The sequence below is a fragment of the Eutrigla gurnardus genome (assembly GCF_963514095.1).
Source record: "Eutrigla gurnardus genome assembly, chromosome: 4".
Taxonomy (NCBI): Eukaryota; Metazoa; Chordata; class Actinopteri; order Perciformes; family Triglidae; genus Eutrigla; species Eutrigla gurnardus.
In genome coordinates this window covers 13600270-13623693 of record NC_139918.1, presented here as the reverse complement: position 1 = coordinate 13623693, position 23424 = coordinate 13600270, and the positions used below count along the sequence as shown (strand labels likewise).

The following is a 23424-nucleotide window of genomic DNA, read 5'->3' as shown; positions in this document are numbered from 1 at the left end:
ATTTTGTATAAAAACATACATGTATTCAGTTTACATTATGCTGACAGGTGAAAAACAAATCAAACACATATATGCATCACTGGGTTTGTGAAATTGTATTGAGCAGGTGATGCCGTATATGCAGCATGAAAGCATGCATGCAGCATGGAGAGACCAGGGAGGGGAGTCACCAGACCGGGTTTGGTTAGGGAAGGTAATGGAAGCATGTGAACAGAGCTGAAAAGCAGAGGAGGTGAACGTTAGGAGCCTCATCCCCGGTGGAGGGAGCGGCAGAGGTGTTACAAAGGAGTCCAGAGGAGCTGTTACTGAAACACGGGGGAATAAAGGATGAGAGGATTGCGGGGACCGCTTCAGCGATTGAGGGTGCGACCTACAGGAGTTCAACAGGGAGAGGTTAGCTCAGCGCGGTGACAGGCAGCCGAGGGGCTCCATGCACCGGCAGCAGGGAGGAGGCGCACAGAGGCAGGAGGAGAGAGGATGACAGGAGAAAGGAGGGTTTAGAACTGGAGGTATTAGATGAGGGAAGAAGCCAAGGGCCGACTAAAAGCCAATCACACAGGAAGCCTCGGGGGCCACCGTGAGCGAGGGGCCCCGGGAGGCGCCGTCTTACTGTTCAAAGCGGATGTTCCGCAGGTCTCCGTTATTGATACGGATGATACAGTCGTTCTCCTGGAAGAGGCCCTGTTGCTCGGCCTTGCCTCCCTTCTCCAGACGCTTGACCAACAAGCCAAGAGTCCTGAAAGGTGCAAAAGTTCATGTCAACAGGGAACAAGACGATGTGTGCTGAAGAGGGTGGAGAGTGCAATATACTGGGCTGGGATTATAACACCGTTAAACCTCCAAAACCTCTGCTTAAATGAAAAAGAAAACACTTCTTCTACGACTGATTTTAAAGGTCACTCGAAGTCTTTGTATTTTACTCGTTTTGTTCTTCTGTGGCTTCTTATTTTATTGCTACAAAACTGCATTATTAAATCGCATCATGCTGTTCCCCTGGTCAGCTGGCTGTCCAGGAATCATGTTGTGTATCATGAAGAGAGTGTGGTCCTGTCACCTGCATCATCAGTGTACCAGTGTATGATAGAAAGCAGTTACATCACATCAGGGTGCTCTAAGTGTCTTTGTGGGGGAGGCATCTATTCAAAACGCTGCAGGTGCTCATTTTCTAACCCCGAATGCCCCCGCATCTCTGTTCTGAGGCAAAACAAAACAACCAAAGTGCTTTCAGAGAGCCAACAGAAAGTAGAGCCATGAAACGGCGATAGCAGGCGGATGGGAGGCCGGAGCTCCCGAGCACGCTGGAGCCGTGTAGTCCGGTGTGGCAAACTGGTTTACGGCTCCCCGCGCCGCCGCAGCGAGGGGCCAGCTGCACCTGAAAGGGTTGCTGTGTGGATTACAGATCCGGGTGTGAGGCAGAAAACCAAGCCTAATCGAGTCTTCTCCGGTATATAGTCTGCGTCCGCGCGCATCGAGGCTTTTCTGAGGCGGCGTGAGCGAGCGGCGCCCCGGTGAATCCGGTTGATTTCCGGGGGTTTAATACCGGCTCTCGCCTCGGGCTTATAATTCAATATGAATGGAAATGTGATTACAGAGGGGGCCGGGAAAGTTCAGCAGTTGAGAAAGTTCAGAGACAATTCGGCTGATTGCATTTGAGTGAGAACACAATGCGATTTGCCGCGGCGGGGGCCACTACTCCGATGAAGGCCGGGCATCTTAATCTTGGGACGGAGCCTACCCTGACGTTTCCCCAATAAAAGAAAAGTGTGTTATAAATGTGCTTTTAGGTTGATTAAGTCGGGCGGTGGGGGGAAAAAAGTGATGTGGCCTTGATTTTCAATAAAGCACGACAGTGAGTTTGCAGTCGCTGATTGTGTTTGTGAGTCTCGGGGCACGGCCGGCTCTGTGCTGGCAGCAGGCTCATATAAACCGGGCTGCACTAAAACTTTCTCTCAATGATCATAATGTACATGTGGGCTTAGAACAGCGTTATGCACTCAGCCACGCTGAGCTTTTCTTTAAAACCGGATTCCTGTTGGAACGACGAGGCGGCGGCACGACGAGGATCACAAGCCTCCGCAGACGGCCTCTCTGGGAATATTTAAACCAGATGTGAAATTCCTCTAATTCCTTCACAGCTTTGTTCCAGCTGCGTGTGTGCGCTTCTGAATGTGTTGCAGGTATGTGTGTGTGTGTGTGTGTTGTGTGCACTGTTCAATGTATCCTTTGTGTGGTGTAAAGCTGATGTGACAGCAGGCAGAGAGGAAGATGACGGTCACCTGCAAACCCTAAACAAGCATGATTGATCACTGTAAACCGGCAAAATGGCTTCATGATGCTGCAAACCTGCATGTGTGTGTGTGTGTGTTGTGATTGTATGAGCGATGAAGTGATTACACATGGGCATCACAGAGGAATGTATGCATGTGTGTGTGTGTGTGTGTGTGTGTGTGTGTGTGTCTCAGGTGATGCAGCACACTTCTCTCCAGGGTTTTGCAGATTTCCAAAATTTAACATTTAAAGGCTTTTATTCTTTTACTGGAAACTGAATTCATCTTCAACTCCTCTGACCTTTCATGAGTCGACGATAAGGTTGACGAGTCTTGAGATAAATGGGGTAAGTGGGCAATTTTCTATCTTTTTTTAAGCTAAAAGCTGCCAAATATGCACCTGGACTATTTTGTGCAAATTTTTTTTTTTTTTTTTATTAAAGCAAAGATCCAATGATAGAAAAACAATACTTTCTCTAATCAAACACAGCTACATAAAATATTGTTTACTGATAACAATATACTGTTGCAGTTCCTTCCCACAAATGTACCTATTGTAAGTCTCTTTGGATAAAAGCGTCTGCTAAATGCAGATGTAAATGTAGTGTAATCGTAGAGACTTAGTATACATGATAACATGAACTGTTTGACTAAAACACTGCAAGTGTTATTGTGAAGTGATGTGATTTTCCTAAAGCTAAATAAGGGATTGTGTTGCCTTGACCTAATTTGGTCGTGAAGATAAAACACACACAATTGAAACACATCAGTTAAAATCCGTGTCCATGTATACGAATCAGTAGATGAACATTTTGTGACTGTGTTCGTCTTGAACAGATCAAGTTAATACGTTATTTTAACCACCATGACCTTTAAATATGTGTTTAAGCCCCTCCCCTTCACTCCACGGCTCTGCTGAGGTCGTTTTTACCTGCGGTCCCTGCCACTGAAAGGCACCACGTGGATTCCCAGGGGCCCACCATCGTTTGACACCTCCACCAGTTTGACTATGTCTCTGGGAGACGGTGATGGATGGAAGACGGGGAGACCGGGGGTGGACGGCGGCGGAGAGGTGAGGGGAGGAGAGGGGTGACACCATGTGGGGGGAAAACAAAACAGGAAACGAGTTGAATATGAAAGGAACAAGATGGTGAGAACAACAGAGAGGTGTCAATAAATCAAAAACTGAAAGCAAGAAGGTGTTGGAGGAGACAAAAGACAATAAAAAAGAGAGCAATTCAAATAAATCAAAACAGTCAAGGGGATAACAAGGAACACTTAAATCCTCACACACACACACACACAATCCAAGTCAAATATCACATCAGGAGCCGGAGAACACCCTTTTATTTCCCTTTATGGGATGCTTCTCACTTGAACTACAATCCTAAATGTTGCAAATGTCTGACATACGTGTTCGAGGCACATATCTACAAACTATTATGATATCTTTACATAGCAAGTAGGTGTTTAATATATTAATGCCCTCAATTTGGAATATAGAACCTTCAAAGGGAGGATAAATAAATTCAGACTTCACCCTACTGTACCCCGACGGATGCATTTCTAATGAAGCCCGATGCTATATACACTTTTATTGCATCTAATGTGGATGAATATTGCTGATGACGTCCTTTGACCCTTCAAAAAGCACAAAAACACAAAGAGCTATGTGCTTTTTTTCCTCCGGCAGCACGTTATTCTGCGCGGCCGTAAATATCTAAACACATTTTACAAGGAGGCGAGTGGAACCGGCCCACAGCTTTGATACAACCACTATGATTAGCTCGGGGAAAATGGGCCCCTCGTTGACAACTAAGAGGCGGAAGAAGCACAGAGTCTCTGGGAAATCATAAGAATAATAACAATACCATACCTGCATATTAAACTGGAAGCATGCGACGGAGCAAAATAACAAAACAAAAACACAGTTGTTAATAACTAGAGCTGAATGGGTTAGTGCGTGGGAGAGCTCTGATGGCGAGACGAGGATCATTTTGCATCCACAAAAGAGAATTATGTAAATGAGGCAGCAGGGTTGAAATGAGATTTTTCCACAAACAAACCTGGATTTGGATACAGAACCTGCTGGTCGACCTTTGAGAGGATTTATTTTTGGAGGGAGAGGAGATGAGAGCGGATCTACCAGGTCAACGTTTGAGGGGAAAGAGTTTCAGACCGTTTTGGCCGTTCCTGCTGGTTCTTACTGGTCTGGACTCATGTGAGTCCTGGGTTAGCGTTACTGGAATGATGGCCAAAACTACAACAGCATTTCTCGTTAAGGGTTATGCAAAAATGTGTTTCATTCCAAATCTCAAGCCTCAATCCTTTCATTCACGGATGTTCAAATTAGAGTGATTTTTAGAGACGAGGCGTTATTTTTCCCCAAATGGTGGCTGTTACCTTTTGGAATGAAACTGGTTTAGTATTCAGCAAAGTGATCAGAAAGGTTATTAAAGGACACAGAGATGCAGCAACAGGAGGAGGCTGATTGGAGGACGACTGAAGGACTTACTCGAGTGACCTCACGGGGGCGTGGTCCATGCAGGAGTCGGCTCGGCCCACGGGCTCGATCCGGCCGTTCTCTTCTTCTCTGGCCTCGTCCTCCTGGAGCCAAACACAAACAACAGTGAGATGACTCCCGACAGCTCGTCCACCGGTAACTGGGAGGGTCTGAACTTGAATCCTGACATTTGCTGCCGTAGTTGCAGATTACGCCAACTTTCAAACACTCCAGTAGGCCGAGTCTCTAACCTGACGAAGCCCAGGCGAACGGATCGGGAGAGGTGTAAAAATACAACGCCTTTACAAATCCTCACGTGTTGAAAACAGCATGGTCTTTGTTCTCCTCTTGTATCTGTTTGAATGCTGAAGCTGAGAATCATGACACGTACGCTCCGGCCGCCTGATGCAGACCAGCGAGAGCAAAGAGGAGGAAAATGAGACGAAGAAAGAAGGTCATTAAAATTTCAGAGCGACACCTGAGAGGAGACGAGCAGCAGCAGCAGCAGCATGCAGGCTCCACGGCAACCGGCCGCCTCATCAGTATTAAAATGAGCCTGCCGTTACCGTGGCTGCCGCTCGGTTGCCATGGCACTTTGGGTGCCCGGAGGACGTACAGCTACAGGGCAGCGTATGAGTGCGTACATGTGTGAGTGAAAGGATTTCTGGCTGCCGTCTTCCAGTTGAGAAGTCGTGTCCTCCGGCTATAAGTGTCAGAGTCTGTTACCACGGAGACGGAACAACAACACGTCTCACTCGCAGCTCGCCTCGGCGGACAGCGATGCAGGGAGGGAAGGTAGATGCCTGCGTGTCGAGTACGTCGGGATTTTAAATTCAAACCGTTTCCTTAATCAACTGTCAGCAGTGTTTTACAGCCGACGACAAAGAGGGATGTTTTGGGTTGCCAGATTTGACATCCTTCTCCACCTTCGGAGGATCACGATGGAAATAAGCTTGTGGCTGTTTTGTTAATTTAATCCTCTGTAGTTTTATTAATGTGTGTGACAGCTGTGCTCAGGTGAGGCAGTATTATAAGGACTTTAATAAACCATTATCCAATCTAATATATATTTGCAGGACTTGTAGATAAGTTTAAAAAAATTAAACAACAAAAACATTTGCACATTACCACTTAGATCCAACGTTTCTTAATATCAACAGATTAATCAAATAAAACAACTTAAGATATAAATAAGAATGTATGACCTAACTCCACCCACTGCATCATTTTGAGAATTATTTCTATAAATCGTATGAGAGATGAAGCCCAACCGGATTTCATACAGTAGTTGTAGTGTTGAGTCATATTCAACCCATGAGATGTTTTTAAGTTTTAAACAGTCATATAATTTAGTTTAGAGTTCAAGAGCACAGCATCTATTTTAATACAAATCATTAACTGCATTGTAAATGTATTAAAATGAAGAAATAATGATGTCACACCACCTGTTGTCATAAAAATATTCCTGCATCACCAAAAGCAAACAAATGCCTCCATGAAGAACATTCAATTGTTCTGCCTTGATGTCCGGAGATCACATGAAAATAAGAAGACGACAGACAGAAAGACATTCCTCGAATCAGCGGGGAGAACAACAGAATACCATAAAGCACAAAAACAAATAAAATGCATTCTACCATATGGTGCAAGCCAATGATTTATTCACGAGGACCGTATAGACTGCACCCGCGATCATATACAAGAAGACACGATCGCACTCATTCCAAAACACACGGAGGCCAGATAAAGAGAGTCCAGCAGACGGAGAGAGAATAACAAGTCAAAGAGGCTCAGAAACACGTCTAACACTATTCAATATTTATCAGGAGACGAGGCCGGGGGACATCAGAGAGGGAGAGGACTCGCTATCTGAGAGAGAGCAAATGAGATCGGCATTCATCACAGCACACGCAGGCATCTCACACACTCTTTATTTCAACACGCCATCTCTGAGGAATCCAGCTGCACACTGACGATTCTATCCTATAGCCAGACGGAGAGGGAGGGTGTGTGTGTGTGTGTGTGTGTGTGAGTGTGAGTGTGAGTGTGTGTGTGTGTGTGTGTGTGTGGGGAAAGACAAAGCAGAGAGGTGAAGCGAGTGATGGAGATGGATGTTAAATTAGAGAAACAAAACCGAGACATGAATCTAAATAAAAGAAAGTGTGTGGTGAAGAATAGCTGCTATGGGTCACTCTATCCAATCAACACTGGAACAATAGAATTACAACAGCCTGCATCTAATTCGTTGGTTGGTTGTTTACTCGATTACCCACACACCCTGTTGCTTCTTGTCCAGGAAGTGTGGGCGGAACCATCTACTGTACTCGTGTGTTTGCTGTGTGATTATAGTGGTCTTCCTACCCGCGTCGTCATGGAATTACATGTTTGTTCAAAGACAAAAGGTCTTTAAAGTTCACTATTTTGCCTAAGTCTTAAAATGAGGGCAAATCCATCTCCTGTGCAATGGAGCAACAAATGGACCTGATGGTGAGAAACTATGGAAGTAATTCTGTGCCATCAGAGTTTGAATATGAATTTCAAACAGGGATCGATTGCTTCTCCCTGGTGACCCGGATGTTGAGTCTGGTTCTTTTTACACTGAATTTTTTGACGTTGAATTTTTTGAGATGTTGAATTTTTTTAGACTGAATTTTTTTAGACTGAATTTTTTGACATTGATATTTTTTACACTGATTTTTTTTCAAATTTAGAGACAAAAAAAAAATTCAGTGCTAGAAATTTGATGGTTTTTAAAATTCAAAGTCTGATTTTGATACTAAAAAAATTCAATCTTAGAAATTAATATTCAAACTCTGATGGCACAGAATTACTTCCATAAGAAACTGTGGTTTTAACAGTCGGAAGGAAACTTGAACCTCAGCTGATGGAAGTGTTTATAAGGGTTTAGATCCAGCTGCTGAGGAGGAAAGACAGACTGCTCCTGTTTTGTTCTGTCAAGAAACGGCAAAAAAAAAAACGACATTTACGGCCTGGTGCTTGTAATTTACTATCCGATCAATATCTGTCCAACATGTCATCATTTTTTCCATTAAATCCTATTAGACCTTTCTGTCAAATCTGAGGAATCAAATGAAGCACAGCATCATTTATCCATGCTAAAATGTAGCATGGTCTGATCTGTTGTTGACACAAGCCATGCTAGCTGTTTTAGGTTTTTTTTTTTTTTTAATGCATTCTTTTCATTTCTGTTGCTTCTACAAACAAGTCGCCCACAGGAGAAAAAAATAAGGAACAAAATCTGAAAAACTTAGAGAAAATAATTCTGCCTTCTTCCAATCATTCACAACAACTCACGCTGACTCGTGCATTCTGATTGACGGATGGACCAATCAGATTTCACTTCAGCAGTCCGGGAGGAGACACTCAGGAAGGCATCGCCACACTCTCCCGACCACAGCATCAGGACGTCGCCCATTCCCGTTGCTGGGAGTGGGCCGGGCCAGCGGGGAGATAGATGGCGGCATTAATAATTCACGGCCGAGTCGGGGGGGTTAATGGCTAGAAGGCAGACAGGCGGGCAGGTAGGAGGACGAGCGGCCGATGTGTTTTCCAGCCGAGTCATTGTTTGTTTCCTGGACGTGGAGGAGGAGAGGGGCGAGCGGGCAGTTTTCAGGCTCGGGGGCTCATTAAAGATTAATAGGAGAATCCATTGGGGCCTGTCCTTTCTATCTCTCAGACTAAATGAAGTGGTCTGTGCCTAGTGTGTGTGTGTGTGTGTGTGTGTGTGTGTGTGTGTATGGGAGAGTGAGTGGAGTAATGCTGCACTTTAATGAAGTGCTGCCCGCTCCTCTTTCCTGCCACGCTGACCACACTGACACACAAACTAATGTGGATGTGTGCAGACACTCGATGGGACGGACTTGCATTTATTTTCTCTTAAAGATGCCGGTAAATATTTTGGGGACATGTGCAAACACTGCGATGGTGAATACATGTCATCTGTATTTTAAGTTTTATTTCGGTTATTAAGTCAAGTCGAGATAATAATCAGTTGAAACGTTACGACTTTTAAATCTTAATCCGTTTAAATATTAATAATGACTTGATGGATTTGATGCCGAAGTTGCGCATCCAACCCATGTGACGGACTGAACAGGAAGTGATTTAAACGTTGAATGTCAAGTCGCATTGTATGCCTCCGCCGATCAAGCTGCAGTCTGCATCCACGTCTGTCCAAAATGTCATCATTTCATGGTCATATTTCAGGGTGTTCCTGAGATGACGGGAGCTGACCTTTGACCTCTGACCAACAATCTCCAATCAGTGCTTCCTCGAGTCCAAGGCGTTACTGAGACATCATGTTCACCAGAATGGACCGGACAAACCAAGCAACAATCCTCCAAAAGGTGTAATACTCCACAAAGTTAGAGGAAAACACAATTCTAGTGCTCCATTCTAACAGCCAGCTAAACGTTTGAGTGCTCTCTGACTGAAGCATTCACATGAAATCCATCCAACAAGTCCACTTTCTTTATTTGAGATTAAAAAGAGGGCTTTGAAGGCTTGTGGATGTCTGCTCAGTGCTGCTTGCCTGTGTTCTCGCCACAGTGGCGGTCCACCTCATGTGTTGCTGTTAAGAAGTATTAGAAGTAGTTGTGCATAAAAACAAATTCACACCAAGAAGCTGTTGTTGTTTTTTCCCCCACAAATACAGATGCTCATTCCTTCCCTAATTAAAAACACACATGGAGACATCACATGTTGAACATGTTGAACTGGTACAGAGAGGAACACACACTCACAATCCATCACTGTTAACTGGTATCTGTGCCCTCTCCAGCAGAGCTCCATATGTCCAAGACCGGATGAATCACTGAACCAGAGACTATAAATTAGCCTTCACCTCTGACCTCTGACCCGAAGACCACTACGCACCATCTGGGCCCCGAGATGGAAACCGAGAGAAAGATAGATGAACGATAAAGCTGGAGTTCAACTAATATTTCACACCATCTTTACATAGAAACGTCTGAGAGGAATCACTGCTGGGAATTAAGTGCTTCTGGAGTTCAGGTGTTTTGAGATTCCCCTTCATCTCAGGTTTTACTGTTTATGATCGACACCACCAAACCGGAATCATAAAGGCAACCACTCAGATTCACGTCAAATATTAAGTCAAGTTGCGTCTCCATGTCTGTCCAAAATGTCATCATTTTATCTGATGAGACGTCTGTGGGGAATTGTCATAATTAGCATATCCATTGTTGAGTTATGATGAAAAGTGTGATTTGTGAGGTCACGGTGACCTTTAGTCGGTTCATTCTCCAGTCCAAGCGGACATCTGTGCCACATTTGAAGACATGCACTCAAGTCTTTTCTGAGAGATTGCACTCACAAGAATAGGACGGACGTGAGATCACAGTCATCTTGACCTTTGACCTTCAGATCCTTATCAGCACATCCTTGAGTCCAAGTGGACGTGTGTGTCAGATATAATGAAGGCGTTCCTGACATGTTGTATTCAAGAAATACATCGCATGGATCGTCGTATCCATGCGAGCCAAAGCTGCCCCTGACCTTGACCTTTGACCGCCAGATTGAAATCAGTACAACTCAAGCCTACGTGGACTTTTTTGTCAAATTTGGAGAAATTCCCTCAAGGAGTTGCAGAAATATCACGTACATGATAACGGGACGAATGGACAGAAAACAGACTTCCTCCGGCCATGCAGAGGCTAGAACTGTGTGGGGGTGAATAATATGATGGCCCTGTTTGTTAACAGTACACCGACTCTGTTCCCTTTGAGTCAAATGGAGCAAAGCATGATTTATTCATGCTAAAATGTCCATGTGTACATAAGGACAAGCCGAAAACATGATGCCTCCGACCACGGCTGCAGACGGCACGACAGGGTAAAAACATAGAGGAAGCTTCTGGTTCAGTGGGTGCAGCCTTTTCAGGATGAAATAGGATCTGATTACACACACACACACACACACACACACACACACACACACACACACACACACACACACACACACACACACACACACACACACACACACACACACACACACACACACACACACACACACACACACACACACACACACACACACACACACACACACACACACACACACACCAAACCACCGGCTGAAGTCACTCAGAAGGTCCATCGCCGCCCGCCTGAACGGGCACAGACATTTCATTGTGTCGGGGGACGTAATGATCAGACATCACCGCACATGACCTTCTACGTCTTACTTACAGGGTCAGTCACCGAGGGCAGAGACTCTGCCGTTCCGATGCTGCTGGGGTCGGGTGTCAGGCCGGCGCAGACCGTGAAAAAGAATCTGCATCTAGCATTTAATTAGGCCGAGTGTTTACAATACAAACAATACAAATAATACAAATGCCAACTGGCAGATAATCCCAGTGAGGAACTAGAGAGAAACGAGGGTCTGCTGGTTGCAAACTTTTAGACGAGGTGACTTTGGCGTTCCTTAAAACCCAAAGAAACCTGATGCGCCCGATAATGTTGATGCTGCGGAGCACAACGCAGTCCCATCTGTCATGGCGGGGAGACGCTTGATTTATGTCGCCGCTCGGCTCCGCGAGACCACAATGCATCATTAAAAGCACGCTTTCAATTACAGATTCCCGGCGCTAATTCAATTAGTCTCCTTTGAAGACACTTTGATAATGGGATCCAGACGGGCCGACGGCATCGTCAATAACTGGAGGATTCATTGAGCGGAGGGGACGCTATCGGAGGTTCTATCATCCCGGCTGCCAGCTGGGCCGTTACGCAGGAAGTGGAGGATGGTACACGCCTGTGTGTTGCTTTGTGGGAGAGGGGCATAGAGAAAAGGGAAGTATGTAAGAATCAGGCATTTCATCTGTTCTGGAAAGAGTATAATAATATTTGTGACACCTGACCTGATTCATTTACTTGAATAATGTAAAAAATAAAAATAAAACAAAAGTGATTCACTTATAACAGCTAATAAAGAAAACTCTTTGTACAGGGGCAGTTCAAAAAACATGCATTTACATTTAATTGTAATTGTTCATAATGGCTGTGCAACTTCTCATGTTATTCTCTCCTATTTTGGGGATTTTTAGACCTTTAAATTCTATGATTTTGACAATTTATGTATTTTTTCATGCACTTAAAAATGTGTTTTGCTTGACAGTAGCATGATGTCATCAGTTTTGTGCCTAAGTGTATGCAATATATCTGTGTGTGTGTTGTTGTTTTTCCACAGCTCGTCTCCTGACAAACTGCATCTGCAGCGTGTGTGTACATCACAGAAGTACCAGAGGCAGTAGCAATAACAGCGTGAACAAAATGAGACTTCCAGCACTTCCGAAATGACTATAGCGCTGCCGTAGCCATCCACTTAATTCAACAGCAATTTCTGCAATCCAATTCAATCAGAGTGGATGGGTCTGGTGGAGGGGCATCGCCACAGCGAAATATGCAGCGCAATTTTCTCAGAAATAATAGACAATGGAGGCTCATCAGGAATGGAAGCAATTTCAAAACTCACATTTTCCGAGCCGACGTCCCCCGAGAGCTCAGTCAGCGTCGCTCGGAAGTGGAATTGCAGAAGGTTGTGAATGACACTTGTTTCTCAACAAAAAAAATGGGATATTTAAAACAGATATTCTTCTTAAAAAAATGTACATAGAGATTATTGAGAAGTGTTTCCGAAACAAATTCTCCTGAGGGCACCGGCGAGATGATGTGAGTGATGGGACAGAAATGAAAGAGGAGGGAGAAAAGAGGAGAGGAAGACGGAGAGACGGACTGGGAGGATGACAGAGAGGCAGATAGCAAGACGGACTATTACACAGAGGAACAGAGAGCCATGACAAAGCTCCTTCAAAGGATGACAAATGACACTTCAAAACTCTCAACTCCACACCTGAGGGGATTCTTACTTTCTTTTGGTCGTCAGAGCAACAATAAAAAAAAAGTTTGAGATCGTCCATTTTCACTTTTTACATACACCGTTCCTCAAGTTACAAATGTCCTAGAATAAAACGCAGGCCAAATAGTTCATCATACTATTGGATTACATGTTCTGATACATATACTCTCTACAAGTCACTTAAAAGTTCTAAGATATCCTCCTTCCACGGCGCTGAGGCCCTCGGCCGGCCCTCTGGGGCCGTCTGGCATTCCACTGGTGGGGATGGATTATTTAAACAGTAATGAGCCAGAGTCAGGCTCAACGTTGATGTAGGCCTGAATCCAACACACACCGACAGAATCAGCTTGACTTGGCTCTCCTGACAATGTCAAACACAACGCAGGTGGAGGGGGAGTGTGTGTGTGTGTGTGTGTGTGTGTGTGTGTGTGTGTGTGTGTGGACCATATGTAACCCATATGGGAGGCGGGTCTATGTGTCGACTGGAATCGATCAAGCACACGCAGGCAATGCTGTTGAATTAATGTATGCACGGAGAAAATCAATGATATATATTGAGTGACAAATGCAAGGAAAACCCCTCCTTAAGGTGTGATGGTAAGGTGTTGGGCCACAACGATTCTCCAGACCACAACGATTCTCCAGACCACAATGAGACTCCAGACCACAATGAGACTTCAGACCACAACGAGCCTCCAGACCACAACGAGCCTCCAGACCAGCTTCAATGCTCTTCTGCCACTTTTCCATACACATGTGTTGGCTTGGCTTGACACCGTTTCGGGCTGCTAGTGCAGCAGGGATTTGCATTTTCATTACAACAGGCCTAACAATTTGGAGCCGTTACCATGTCTGGGTCCAGTGGTCGAAGGAACGGCTGTAAACACACATTTCATTTCCTACACTCTTCACAATGAAACTCCCCCACTGTTTCTGCAGCCTCCTCTTCCTCCCTGCTGCATCTACAGCCTCGTTTTTAGAGAAGAACGGCCGCAAACAAAGCTCTGCTAATTCAGTGATGAAGACATGCCTGAGACATTTTGTTATAAAAAAGCTTTCATGACGAAGCAGGAAAATCATGAATCAGCAGCAACTTGAAAGGACTCGTACAGCTGAAAGTACAAACGGGAGAGAAACTCAACTTCCAACCAGAGATTCGGTTAGAAGCTGAACACACAGAAACGTTCTGTGTTTCCTCCCATAAGTTGAGTCGTCCAGTCTACCGACACACACTTGTTTGAGCAGGGGGAAGGTGTTCATCCTTAAGAAATCACTGGTTCTTCTCAAAACAGGTCCTCTTAGTCCACGTGGATTCATCAGATGTATAGTTACTGCAGGTCTGACCCTCTTGGGACCTAAACGGAGGTGAGCATAGTGACCTCTGGTCTCTGTTACATGAGGCATCGTTCTCCCAGATCAGACTCGAGATGGAGCCGCTGACATGGAGCAAAATAACAGGCAACCCCCCCCCCCCCCCACACACACACACACACACACACACACACACACACACACACACACACACACACACACACACACACACACACACACACACACACACACACACACACACACACACACACACACACACACAGAGACAGAGAGTTGTCAGATTGAAGGCCATTATTGTGGCTGACTCCGACTGTAATGGCTGCTGCTGAGAACAAGAGTGTGTCTACATAAACAAGTGAGGGAGAAACCACAGAATCTCACACTGGCTCTGCATCCATTCCCGCTATGACTCTCTTCCCCACTTCCTGCTGCAGTGCTGTGCAGCAGTGTGTGCTGCACCTTCAGCAGAACGCCTCCACAGCTGAACATCAGCCCAGGCAATGACTCGGGAGCGGGAGACAAACGAAGACTGAGCATGTGGACTACAGCCGGACTTCCATTCATGGCTTCCTCAGCAGAATGTGGTGCACACCTGATTCCATTCTTACCTTTCATAATAAAAGCCCTCGACATATATGCTGCGTTTACCTGAGGGAACGCAAATTCACTGGGAGCATTCCATATAGGAAACTCAATTAAATAGCTTCAGGTAGCTGAGGGGACACAGTCTACATCAGACAGACTAAGCAGGTCTACAGTCGATGCTACATAGAAGTGGTGTCCACCATCTGATAGATGGAGACCTGAAGAATTATTTGAATCGCAGCTCATCACTGTATTTCATTTTTTCTACTCATTAAGCAGAAATTCAAATGAATATATTTTGTGGTTGATAGAATGTTTACCACAGACACAGATCCCTCTAAAATACCACATTAAGACATCAGGAGAAATCACCACAGGAAAATCTATGCTGTGATTTGGATCTAACATGGTCGACATTTGACCATCCGATGATTGGATGGCAAGCCGATTTATGAGGTTGTGATTTTTTTACAGTGAGCAAGTTTTTAAAAAAATGGTCTCACTAGGTTGAAATGGCTACTAGGGAGATTAACATCATCACAAATGAATACTATTGGGCTCATTGGATCCACAAGTATCAGATTTCCAGTAATTAATACAAAATAAAAAAAAAAATATTTCCAGAATTGCTTAGTTTTGAAATATCAAAATGCAGCATTTTTAGAATAGGCAAACATAACTTATAATAAATTGGGCATGCCTCTTATTTAACCCTTTACATTAACAAACAGTGATGACATGGTTGGTACCGATGGGTGCCTCGTCGTCGTCTTTCCTATGATACGAACATCTTCACTGCTTACAAACCAAACTCCCTACAGCCTCCTGCAGGATCCACAGGGTTAAATAATTATTTATTTGAAGTTACCATATTGTAAGCCATTTTTCAGAGCAGCTGCTTTCTCATTTTAAACTGGTATTACTTCAACATAGTGGGACACTAAAACCCACCTTAAATAATGCATATAAACTATGTCAATTCATTTTCAATGTAATCGCATCTCTCCCATGCAAACTCATAACATGGTTTCCGGTGCTTTGGGTGAATCTTGGGGGCTCAGGTGTTGTGGAACCCGACCCTCTGATCCTGAAGACGCAGGGATGTACTGTTGTCTATTTGCAGGATCTCATTGTCAGAGCACAGCGGGCCTCAATAATCAGATCTATCCCTCCTCTGTCAGATCCCTCAGATCCTCCTCTGATAACAGCTGACACCTGCCGTTGTCATCCCTCTCGTCTCGTCTTTGATCGTTTTATGGACCTCTGATAAACTCCTCTGCGAAGCGCTCTCATCTCCTTTCACCAGACAGCGTCTCTATCTCCTGTTCCTCCCCTCAGTAATGATAAACCCATGGAGCGCGGCGGCTTTATACAACCCCAGATCCCAATCTTTGATTTCTCTACTGTATGCGTTTCTAACCTTTTCTGCGCCTCAAGAGGTGGATTGAGTTTGAGAAGGAGCCACCATCTGTTCAACCTGCTCGGGTCTATTTTAGGTGTAATTAGATCTCGGTAGCAGGTGACGGAGGGAAAATTGGCGCTTGCGTGTGTGTGTGTGTGTGCTAAGTCCCGCCGGCAGGCTGCACCCCGAGGTGGATGTCCCCTCAGGGGACACACTGCAACGCCTCGAGTGGGGGAGAGAGCCGTCTTTCATCTCCTCTCCATCTCTCTATCCCTGCACTCTCACCCCGTCCCTCCCAGCTGGAAGGCATCGGAGCTCCCACAGCTCTCTGTCATATTAAAACCCAAAGATCAAAGGCGACGCGGAGCGCAGGAGAACAGCGGGGAGAGGGAAATAAGGAGTGAAAAGAAGAGGAGGTGATGTGAAGAGCGAAGAGGAAATAAAGGAGGATCGATAAAGAGAGAGATGGAGAGTAGAAGGGAGTGGACAGGACAGACGGACAACATTTTATATGATTCATACGTGGATCTAAAGGCTGAATGACAAGTTGACTCGGAACTTCTAAACCTGTTTGCATTTGCTTGAAATAGGAGAAAGTGAGGAATGTGTTCAATCAGAGACAGGTCATCCTTTCATTCGCAGTGAAGTGAATTTTAAAAAAACGTTTTAAATGAAATGATCTGGAAACATTTCCATCAACGATCATATTTCCATCAGAAGTTAGCAGGAAAGGCTCCTTATTTAATCCACCAGGAAATAAACAGATATCCAGGATCCAGGATGTGAGTTAAAGGTGCTCCACCGGCTGAGCCAGCAGCTAGCAGCTAACGGCCCAAACATTGGCAACCCTGCAGACAGAGCTAACAGCGTTTACCTGAGGGGAAACTGGAGGATGGGCGCTATGCTTCTGCAACAACGGCGTGGTTTGGGACAGTGTTGTCGTCGGTAACCACCATATGAGCAGGGTGCAGACCAGTAAGCATGAGCTAGCCAGTGGGGCACAGCAGAGAGACTCGCGTGCATTAAACGCACGGCTTACCCTGCTACGAAAACAGAGTCAATTAATGTTCTAAATCCAGAATAAAGAACCTTTAAAAGGTTTGCATCGTCAGCAAAGGCGTTTCCAGAACCCATTTAGAGCATCAACTCTTTAAAAACAAGCACAAGCAGAAAGGTGAGGAAAAGGTGGCAAAGGTGAAGAGTAGGTTAACATGCAGCAGAGAGGAAGAGTGATGTGTGAATCTGTGAAGGAGGAGGACGATGAATAATAGAGAAGAAGACAAAATGGGTTACGACGTTGGGATAGAATAAGATGCACAGAAACATATTACACAAGGAGAAAAGTGGGAAGGAGTCAAAGTCTCCTAACAGCAAGGTGGCTGCAGATTAACACAGCAAACACACACACACTTATCTGCACAGCCATTCACACTACACTAATGTAGAGAAACAGAAGGAGACACACACACACCCACACACACACACACACACACACCTGTCTTACTCCCTTCAATCTCAGCTCCACAGCAGCACCTACTGGTCATTTGTTCTATATCTACACTGATCCTGCTGCTTTGAAAAAGGTGGATTGTTCACTTTAATCTCCTATTAACACACACATGCTATCCGTATGTTGCACACAACCGCACACACACATATACATACATATATTCATACACACACACACACACATATAAACATATATACACATTTAAAGAAATCACACACATTTACCCAAATTCCCACTTGAAGTTGAACATGCAGGTTTGGGTGCACATTATGCACATACGAACACACAGTCCACGCTGAGTCTGAGGTGATTTATGAGTGTACGACTCAGGTTTGCATGATTTATCCTGCTAAAGCCGCAACGTGCACCTGAGGGACGCAACTCTCCGCTACGCACACCGCATGGAGGCTTGTTAGTTAGGAAGCACCGGAGAAAGGTAGGTGTGTGTGTGTGCTTACATTTGTTTTGGTGCATATGCTTACAGTGTAATCGTGCTTTTATTGTGTCTGCATGCACGCATGTTCACCTAAAGTATGCTCTGAAGTGTATTGTATGCAATGCAGAATGTGCGTGTGTGTGTGTGTGTGTGTGTGTGTGTGTGTGTTTCTGTCTGTGGTGTGTTTATGAGTGTGTGCACCTGCATCTGTGTGGATTTTTTTTTTCCCTGCGTGACGTATACATACATTTCCTAAACTAGCCGGTGTGTTAAAGTGTGTGTGTCAGCATTAATGTTCCTGCACAGCAATGGAGGAAGGTGTGTGTGTGTGTGTGTGTGTGTGTGTGTGTGTGTGCTGACCTGCCTTCAGCATGTCTGCGTAACAACATCCCCAGTGAGTAGTGTGGAGCCTTCATCCCACCATGAAAGATAACTCAACACTCCCTCAGCAGCCTAACGACTGAGGACACACAGCAGCACCACACACAGCAACACACACACACAGCAACACACACACACAGCAACACACACACACAGCAACACACACACACACAGCAACACACACACACACAGCAACACACACACACAGCAACACACACACACACACAGCAACACACACACACACACACACACACACACACACACACACACACACACACACACACACACACACACACACACACACACACACACACACACACACACACACACACACACACAGAGTACAGTCTGACCTCTGGTAAGTTATCATCATTAATTGAACAAACGCTGTGTGATGAGAACTGCACTTGAAAGGTGTTAATAGAAAAAAAAAGATGTTATTCCCATTACAGTCAGTTATGAGTCACTGAAGTCTAACACTTTTAAAGGTCACGCTGCTTGAAAAAAAAAAGTCACTTTAATTTGGAAAGCATCTGATCTTTTGGAATCTTTGTTGGATTTTCAGCTGAGACCAAACTGACCTTCTGTTTATAATATAACGTTCTTTTGCCTCCACAGTGGTTTTCAACAAACTACTGCTGCATCTAAAAACCCAAAATACACAAGGTTCTACTGATTATTAAAGACAGACATTGGTGGTTGAACCATTCACCATCTATCACCACTTTTAAATAAAAAAAGTTGGCTAATTAATAATTAATGTTACAATCAATCCTTCTTTGTTTGGACACACAGACCGTCATGAGAGTGTCTGTAACGCTGTGGGAGGTGAGTCCAGGTCCTCTGTGTTAATGCTGTCTGGCTGCAGCAACGGCAGTGTTGTCAGACGTCAAGAAACAGACCCACTGCTGCCCTGTGGAAACCACGTATGTCATCTAAAGCAGGAGTTGAGATCAGTTTCTTTAGCCAGCCCCTTCTCTCTGCCAAGGTGTCCAATAATGCAGCCCGGTTTGTGCTCCTTGGCATCCGACGCTCATTTAGAGTGTCAGCGTTTGTGTGTGACGTAGCCACCCGCTGACTCTTGAGTGCTTTTGTTGCCGAAAGTTTGTTTTGAAAAGACATATATCAGGCATATATTGATGAACATAGTGGCTGACGTGTGTGTGAAGCTAGGGGGGAAGTCGAGAGCGGACCAAGCTTCAGTATTTGATGCATTGGAGAGAGAACGTGTTGACGAAGCACACACATGTATGTCCACTAACAAAACATACCAAAGAGATATTAAACAGATTCAATACAGCAATTACATGAACCTACAACCACCCACAATCACACACATGCCCCTGTAATCCTATCTTTGTGAGGACACTGTTGCATAATACATCTCCTTATCCGTAGCCCTTTAACTTTAACAACCACAACTAAACGCCCAACCCAAACCCTAACCTAAACCTCACAATAACCTGGACCTTAAAACCAAGTCTAGACCCTCAAACAGACCTTTGAACAAGTTAGGATGGACCAAAATGAAGCAAATGTGTCCAAAGAGGATGCTCCTTTCAAATAGTAAATCACACTGCATCCCTCGTGGACCGCCATGTGCCTTGGTCTATCTGCTCATCATGCAAAAGCAAATTAAAAACAGTTGAAAAAAAATACTTTTCCAAAATAATAATAATAAAAAAAAGGACAAGGCCTGGAACTCATATTGGTCCCCGCGAAGACAGATGTAGGAGCACACGGTCCCCGTGACATGCAGGTCCTCGGAGAGTGGTGTCTCCTCTCTGAGGTGAAGACTGACCCAGTTCACTGCAGGCTGGTGGCTCTTCTTCTTAATTGGTTGATTTCCAACCAAGTCTATGGCTGCCTGGCTTTCTGACACATGCTCACATCTGACACACAGACTTATAGACACACACACTCAAACGCACACAAACACACACACACACACACACACACACACACACACACACACACAAACACACACACTGACTCAAACGCACACAAATGCACACGCACACACACACTCACAAACACACACTCAAACGCGCACACTGACACGCACAGATGCTCTAAAGCCTCCATGACCCATGAATAGACACACAAACAAACAAACACACATACACACACACACACACACACACACAGATGACGCAGTGCAGACCTCCGTTTTCTACGCAGCCTCAGCACCTCCGTCCCGGCTCTCATTAATACACACCCGACTGACAGCTCACTGTTGCCATGGCGACCCCCTACCTGTGGCCAAACGGGGGGGGGGGGCTGGGAGTTTAGTGGCTTGTGAACGCAGCACAAAACTATCTCAGTTCAATCCTGGCTGTGTGTCGGGGAGCCGCCGGCGCTGCTGCAGGCACGCACAATCGCCCACTCGGGAGACCGGAGACTAGTTTCATTCATTTCAATGCAGTTCAGTCTGGCTCACTTCACTGCGAAGCAATGGCCCGTTCTGTAGGTTTTTGTTATGAGAGCAGCCAAATTCTCCACAGGCCTTTTTCATTATAGGCCGCTCCATTCTAATTCTCCTCCTCGTTTCACACTCTTCTGTTCTATGTTATTCACTCTAGGAAGATAAGATGAAACTAACTTGAGGAAATTGTTAATTCATCATTCCCAGCTGCTCCATTCTAATTAAATTACTGCATATTCTATTCTGGCCACGCTATTTTTCATTCCCATACCGTTCTATTTTACACTCGGAACAAAGGTTTAATGTACTGCTCTCTGAGCTGATCGTGTCGTAGCAGAATTATTTTCGGTGCTGGAATTAACTGTATTTACAACATATAGAGAGGCTGTGTGGACATTCAACATGCATGACATGCCCCGAATGTTAATAACTATATTCATATTAATGTCAATCAGACTTTGTTTGGTGCTCCGGCCTTCAGGACCTGCATAACTTTACAGATTATCCAACACGATGACCTTAAGGCCAGTTCAGAACAAAGGTTTGCAACGAGATGAGTTGAAACTTACAACTACTTGCAAAGAGCAGGTGTATCATGTCCTGAAACCTGGCAGTTTGAAGCAATGAGACAAGAAGAAACGGTGTGGTGTGTCGTCTCCATAGCAACGGCTCTGTGCCGTGTCGTAGCTGGATGTCATTATTGGCGTCTTAAAAGGTGGATGAGAGTAGAGATAGTGAGATGCGTGCTACAGTTGTGTTTCTCGTGGTGTTGAAATGAGAGGGTGGAGTATTTGGAGTGGTCCATCGGTGCTTCCCAGGACGATTATGCAAATGTACGGCGTGATTTTGAGACAGGAGATCTCCCCGCGGTTATCCTTCCTTTTCCTCCCTCTGAAACTCTGCCATGTCCAGTAGCTGACGGTGTGTAACCGACTTGGCTACGAGCCGACTGGCTTTTGAAACAGGTGACGTGCCTCGATTCCTAAAGCGACTTGACCAGCCCAGGCGACAACATGGGCCTGAGTCCAGCTGTGACGGATCACCTCACACCGCTGCAACCCTCTCCAACCCTATTTCATCTTGTCGCAAAGTTCTGGTCTGAATTAGTCCTAAAACTCCAACTCTGTGTTTTTCTACACAAAGCGTGACCTCATTTTAGCCTGTTCTGTATTCAACTCCATTTGGACAAAATGCTAATAATTATAATGACGAATAGAGTCATCTATGGAATGATGGCGGAGAGTCATTAAATGCATTCAAAACAACAACAACCGTCTACAATCTTCAATGGATACACACAGACCTTTGCCTTAATTCTGGTGTATCTCATATATTCTGTCATTTGATTATCAAGTCTGGAACAAAAGCAAGGCTTTCCTTATCACAGCACAGTTGCAACATCCTTCCCGGAACAAAGCGAGCTAACGTGCTTAAATCAACGTGACATAAAGCAGTGACAGCGAGCACAGAGATTCGGTTCAGGACTTGCCAACAACAACAGCTCATGAGCATCAGACGTCAAACTGCAGTGTGTGTGTGTGTGTGTGTGTGTGTGTTTGTGTGTGTGTGTGTGTGTATGTGTCAAAAAGAAATGATGTAACTTGGATAGAAGCGGCATTAAATAAGCACACACACAACCCCTGTGAAGACACCTTCGCCCCCTGGTGGCTGGCTGCAGTACATGTCTAAACCCTGCCCCTCCATGTTAGCGGATGGTACACGGGCCAAATTAAAAAACTAAAAATTAATTCTCCCCAAAGATGGTTTCCATCATTTTAGGTAGTTCTCATCATGCTTGTGTGTTCAAGCATCCATTTCTTCTTGTTAGTGTGGTTTTAATTAGTTATTTGATGCTATTAAAAAGGGGGCGGGACGTCATGAGTGACAGCTGCTCTGAGCCAAGCAGGAGGGTCGGGAAGTGTAGGAAGACAGTAGATCTAACTATCACTTTCCGTCAGGAGACTGTAATAAACGTGTCTTGTGATTGGCTCAGGCGTGTGTGTGTGTGTGTGTGTGTGCGTGTGTGTGTGTGTGTGTGTGGGAAGGGCCTCGAGTCGCCTGATCTCTTCTGGCTCTAAATTACGTCAACAGCTCAACATGGCAGCTCCGTCTCCAGGGATATCGTGGCTTCACTTCTTTACAGTGGGAAGAAGAGGAGACCCGTCCTCCATTCATACATAAACACAAGGCCACACAGATTGATGCAGCTATTCAAGTCACAGTGAGGGCTGTCAGCAGAATGAGGGGATGGTGTGTGTGTGTGTGTGTGTGTGTGTGTGTGTGTGTGTGTGTGTGTGTGTGTGTGTGTGTGTGTGTGTAGAGGAGGGCAGATGGCCTTCAGCAGGTCATTAATACCACCTACGCCATCCAAAAGTGACCTCTACCACTCAACCCCCTTCATACTGAAACCTGTTGGAAGACAGATGAGGAACGCGGTGCAGCTCCACACTCGGAGATGCTGAGAACACTTAACCCTTCGGTGGGAGAGGCTGTTTACAAGACAGCTTATATGAGAGCCAAAATACAAACAAGTTTGAGTTAGACGGCTGTCAGTCGAGTCACTAAGTGCCTCGGATGATGAATCAGAGTGGAAGTAGGCTGTAGATGTTTAAAACTGAGGTTAAGGTTGAGGTCGTCCTGAGCTTCAGAGGCAAATTCAAAAGAATGAACACCATGAAAGT

General features: G+C 45.1%; 1 protein-coding gene across 11 annotated transcripts in view; it reads right to left on the bottom strand.

Moving 5' to 3' along the window:
* The window catches only part of pard3ab (par-3 family cell polarity regulator alpha, b), a 231816-nt gene that overhangs the window by 116334 nt on the left and 92058 nt on the right, over window positions 1-23424 (bottom strand). For 8 of the 11 annotated variants that reach the window (XR_014597038.1, XM_084007806.1, XM_084007814.1 and 5 more), the window contains exons 6-8: window positions 4783-4874; window positions 3199-3282; window positions 611-736 (exon numbers count right to left, since the gene is read on the bottom strand). Coding sequence is in view for 10 of the 11 variants with exons in the window: in XM_084007806.1 (XP_083863932.1) it covers window positions 611-736; window positions 3199-3282; window positions 4783-4874 (302 nt within the window). In the remaining variant the exon portion in view is untranslated. Of the gene's footprint in view, window positions 1-610; window positions 737-3198; window positions 3283-4782; window positions 4875-4958; window positions 5097-23424 lie in introns of those variants that run through there. The other 3 variants (XM_084007809.1, XM_084007813.1, XM_084007807.1) reach the window with 2 other exon arrangements.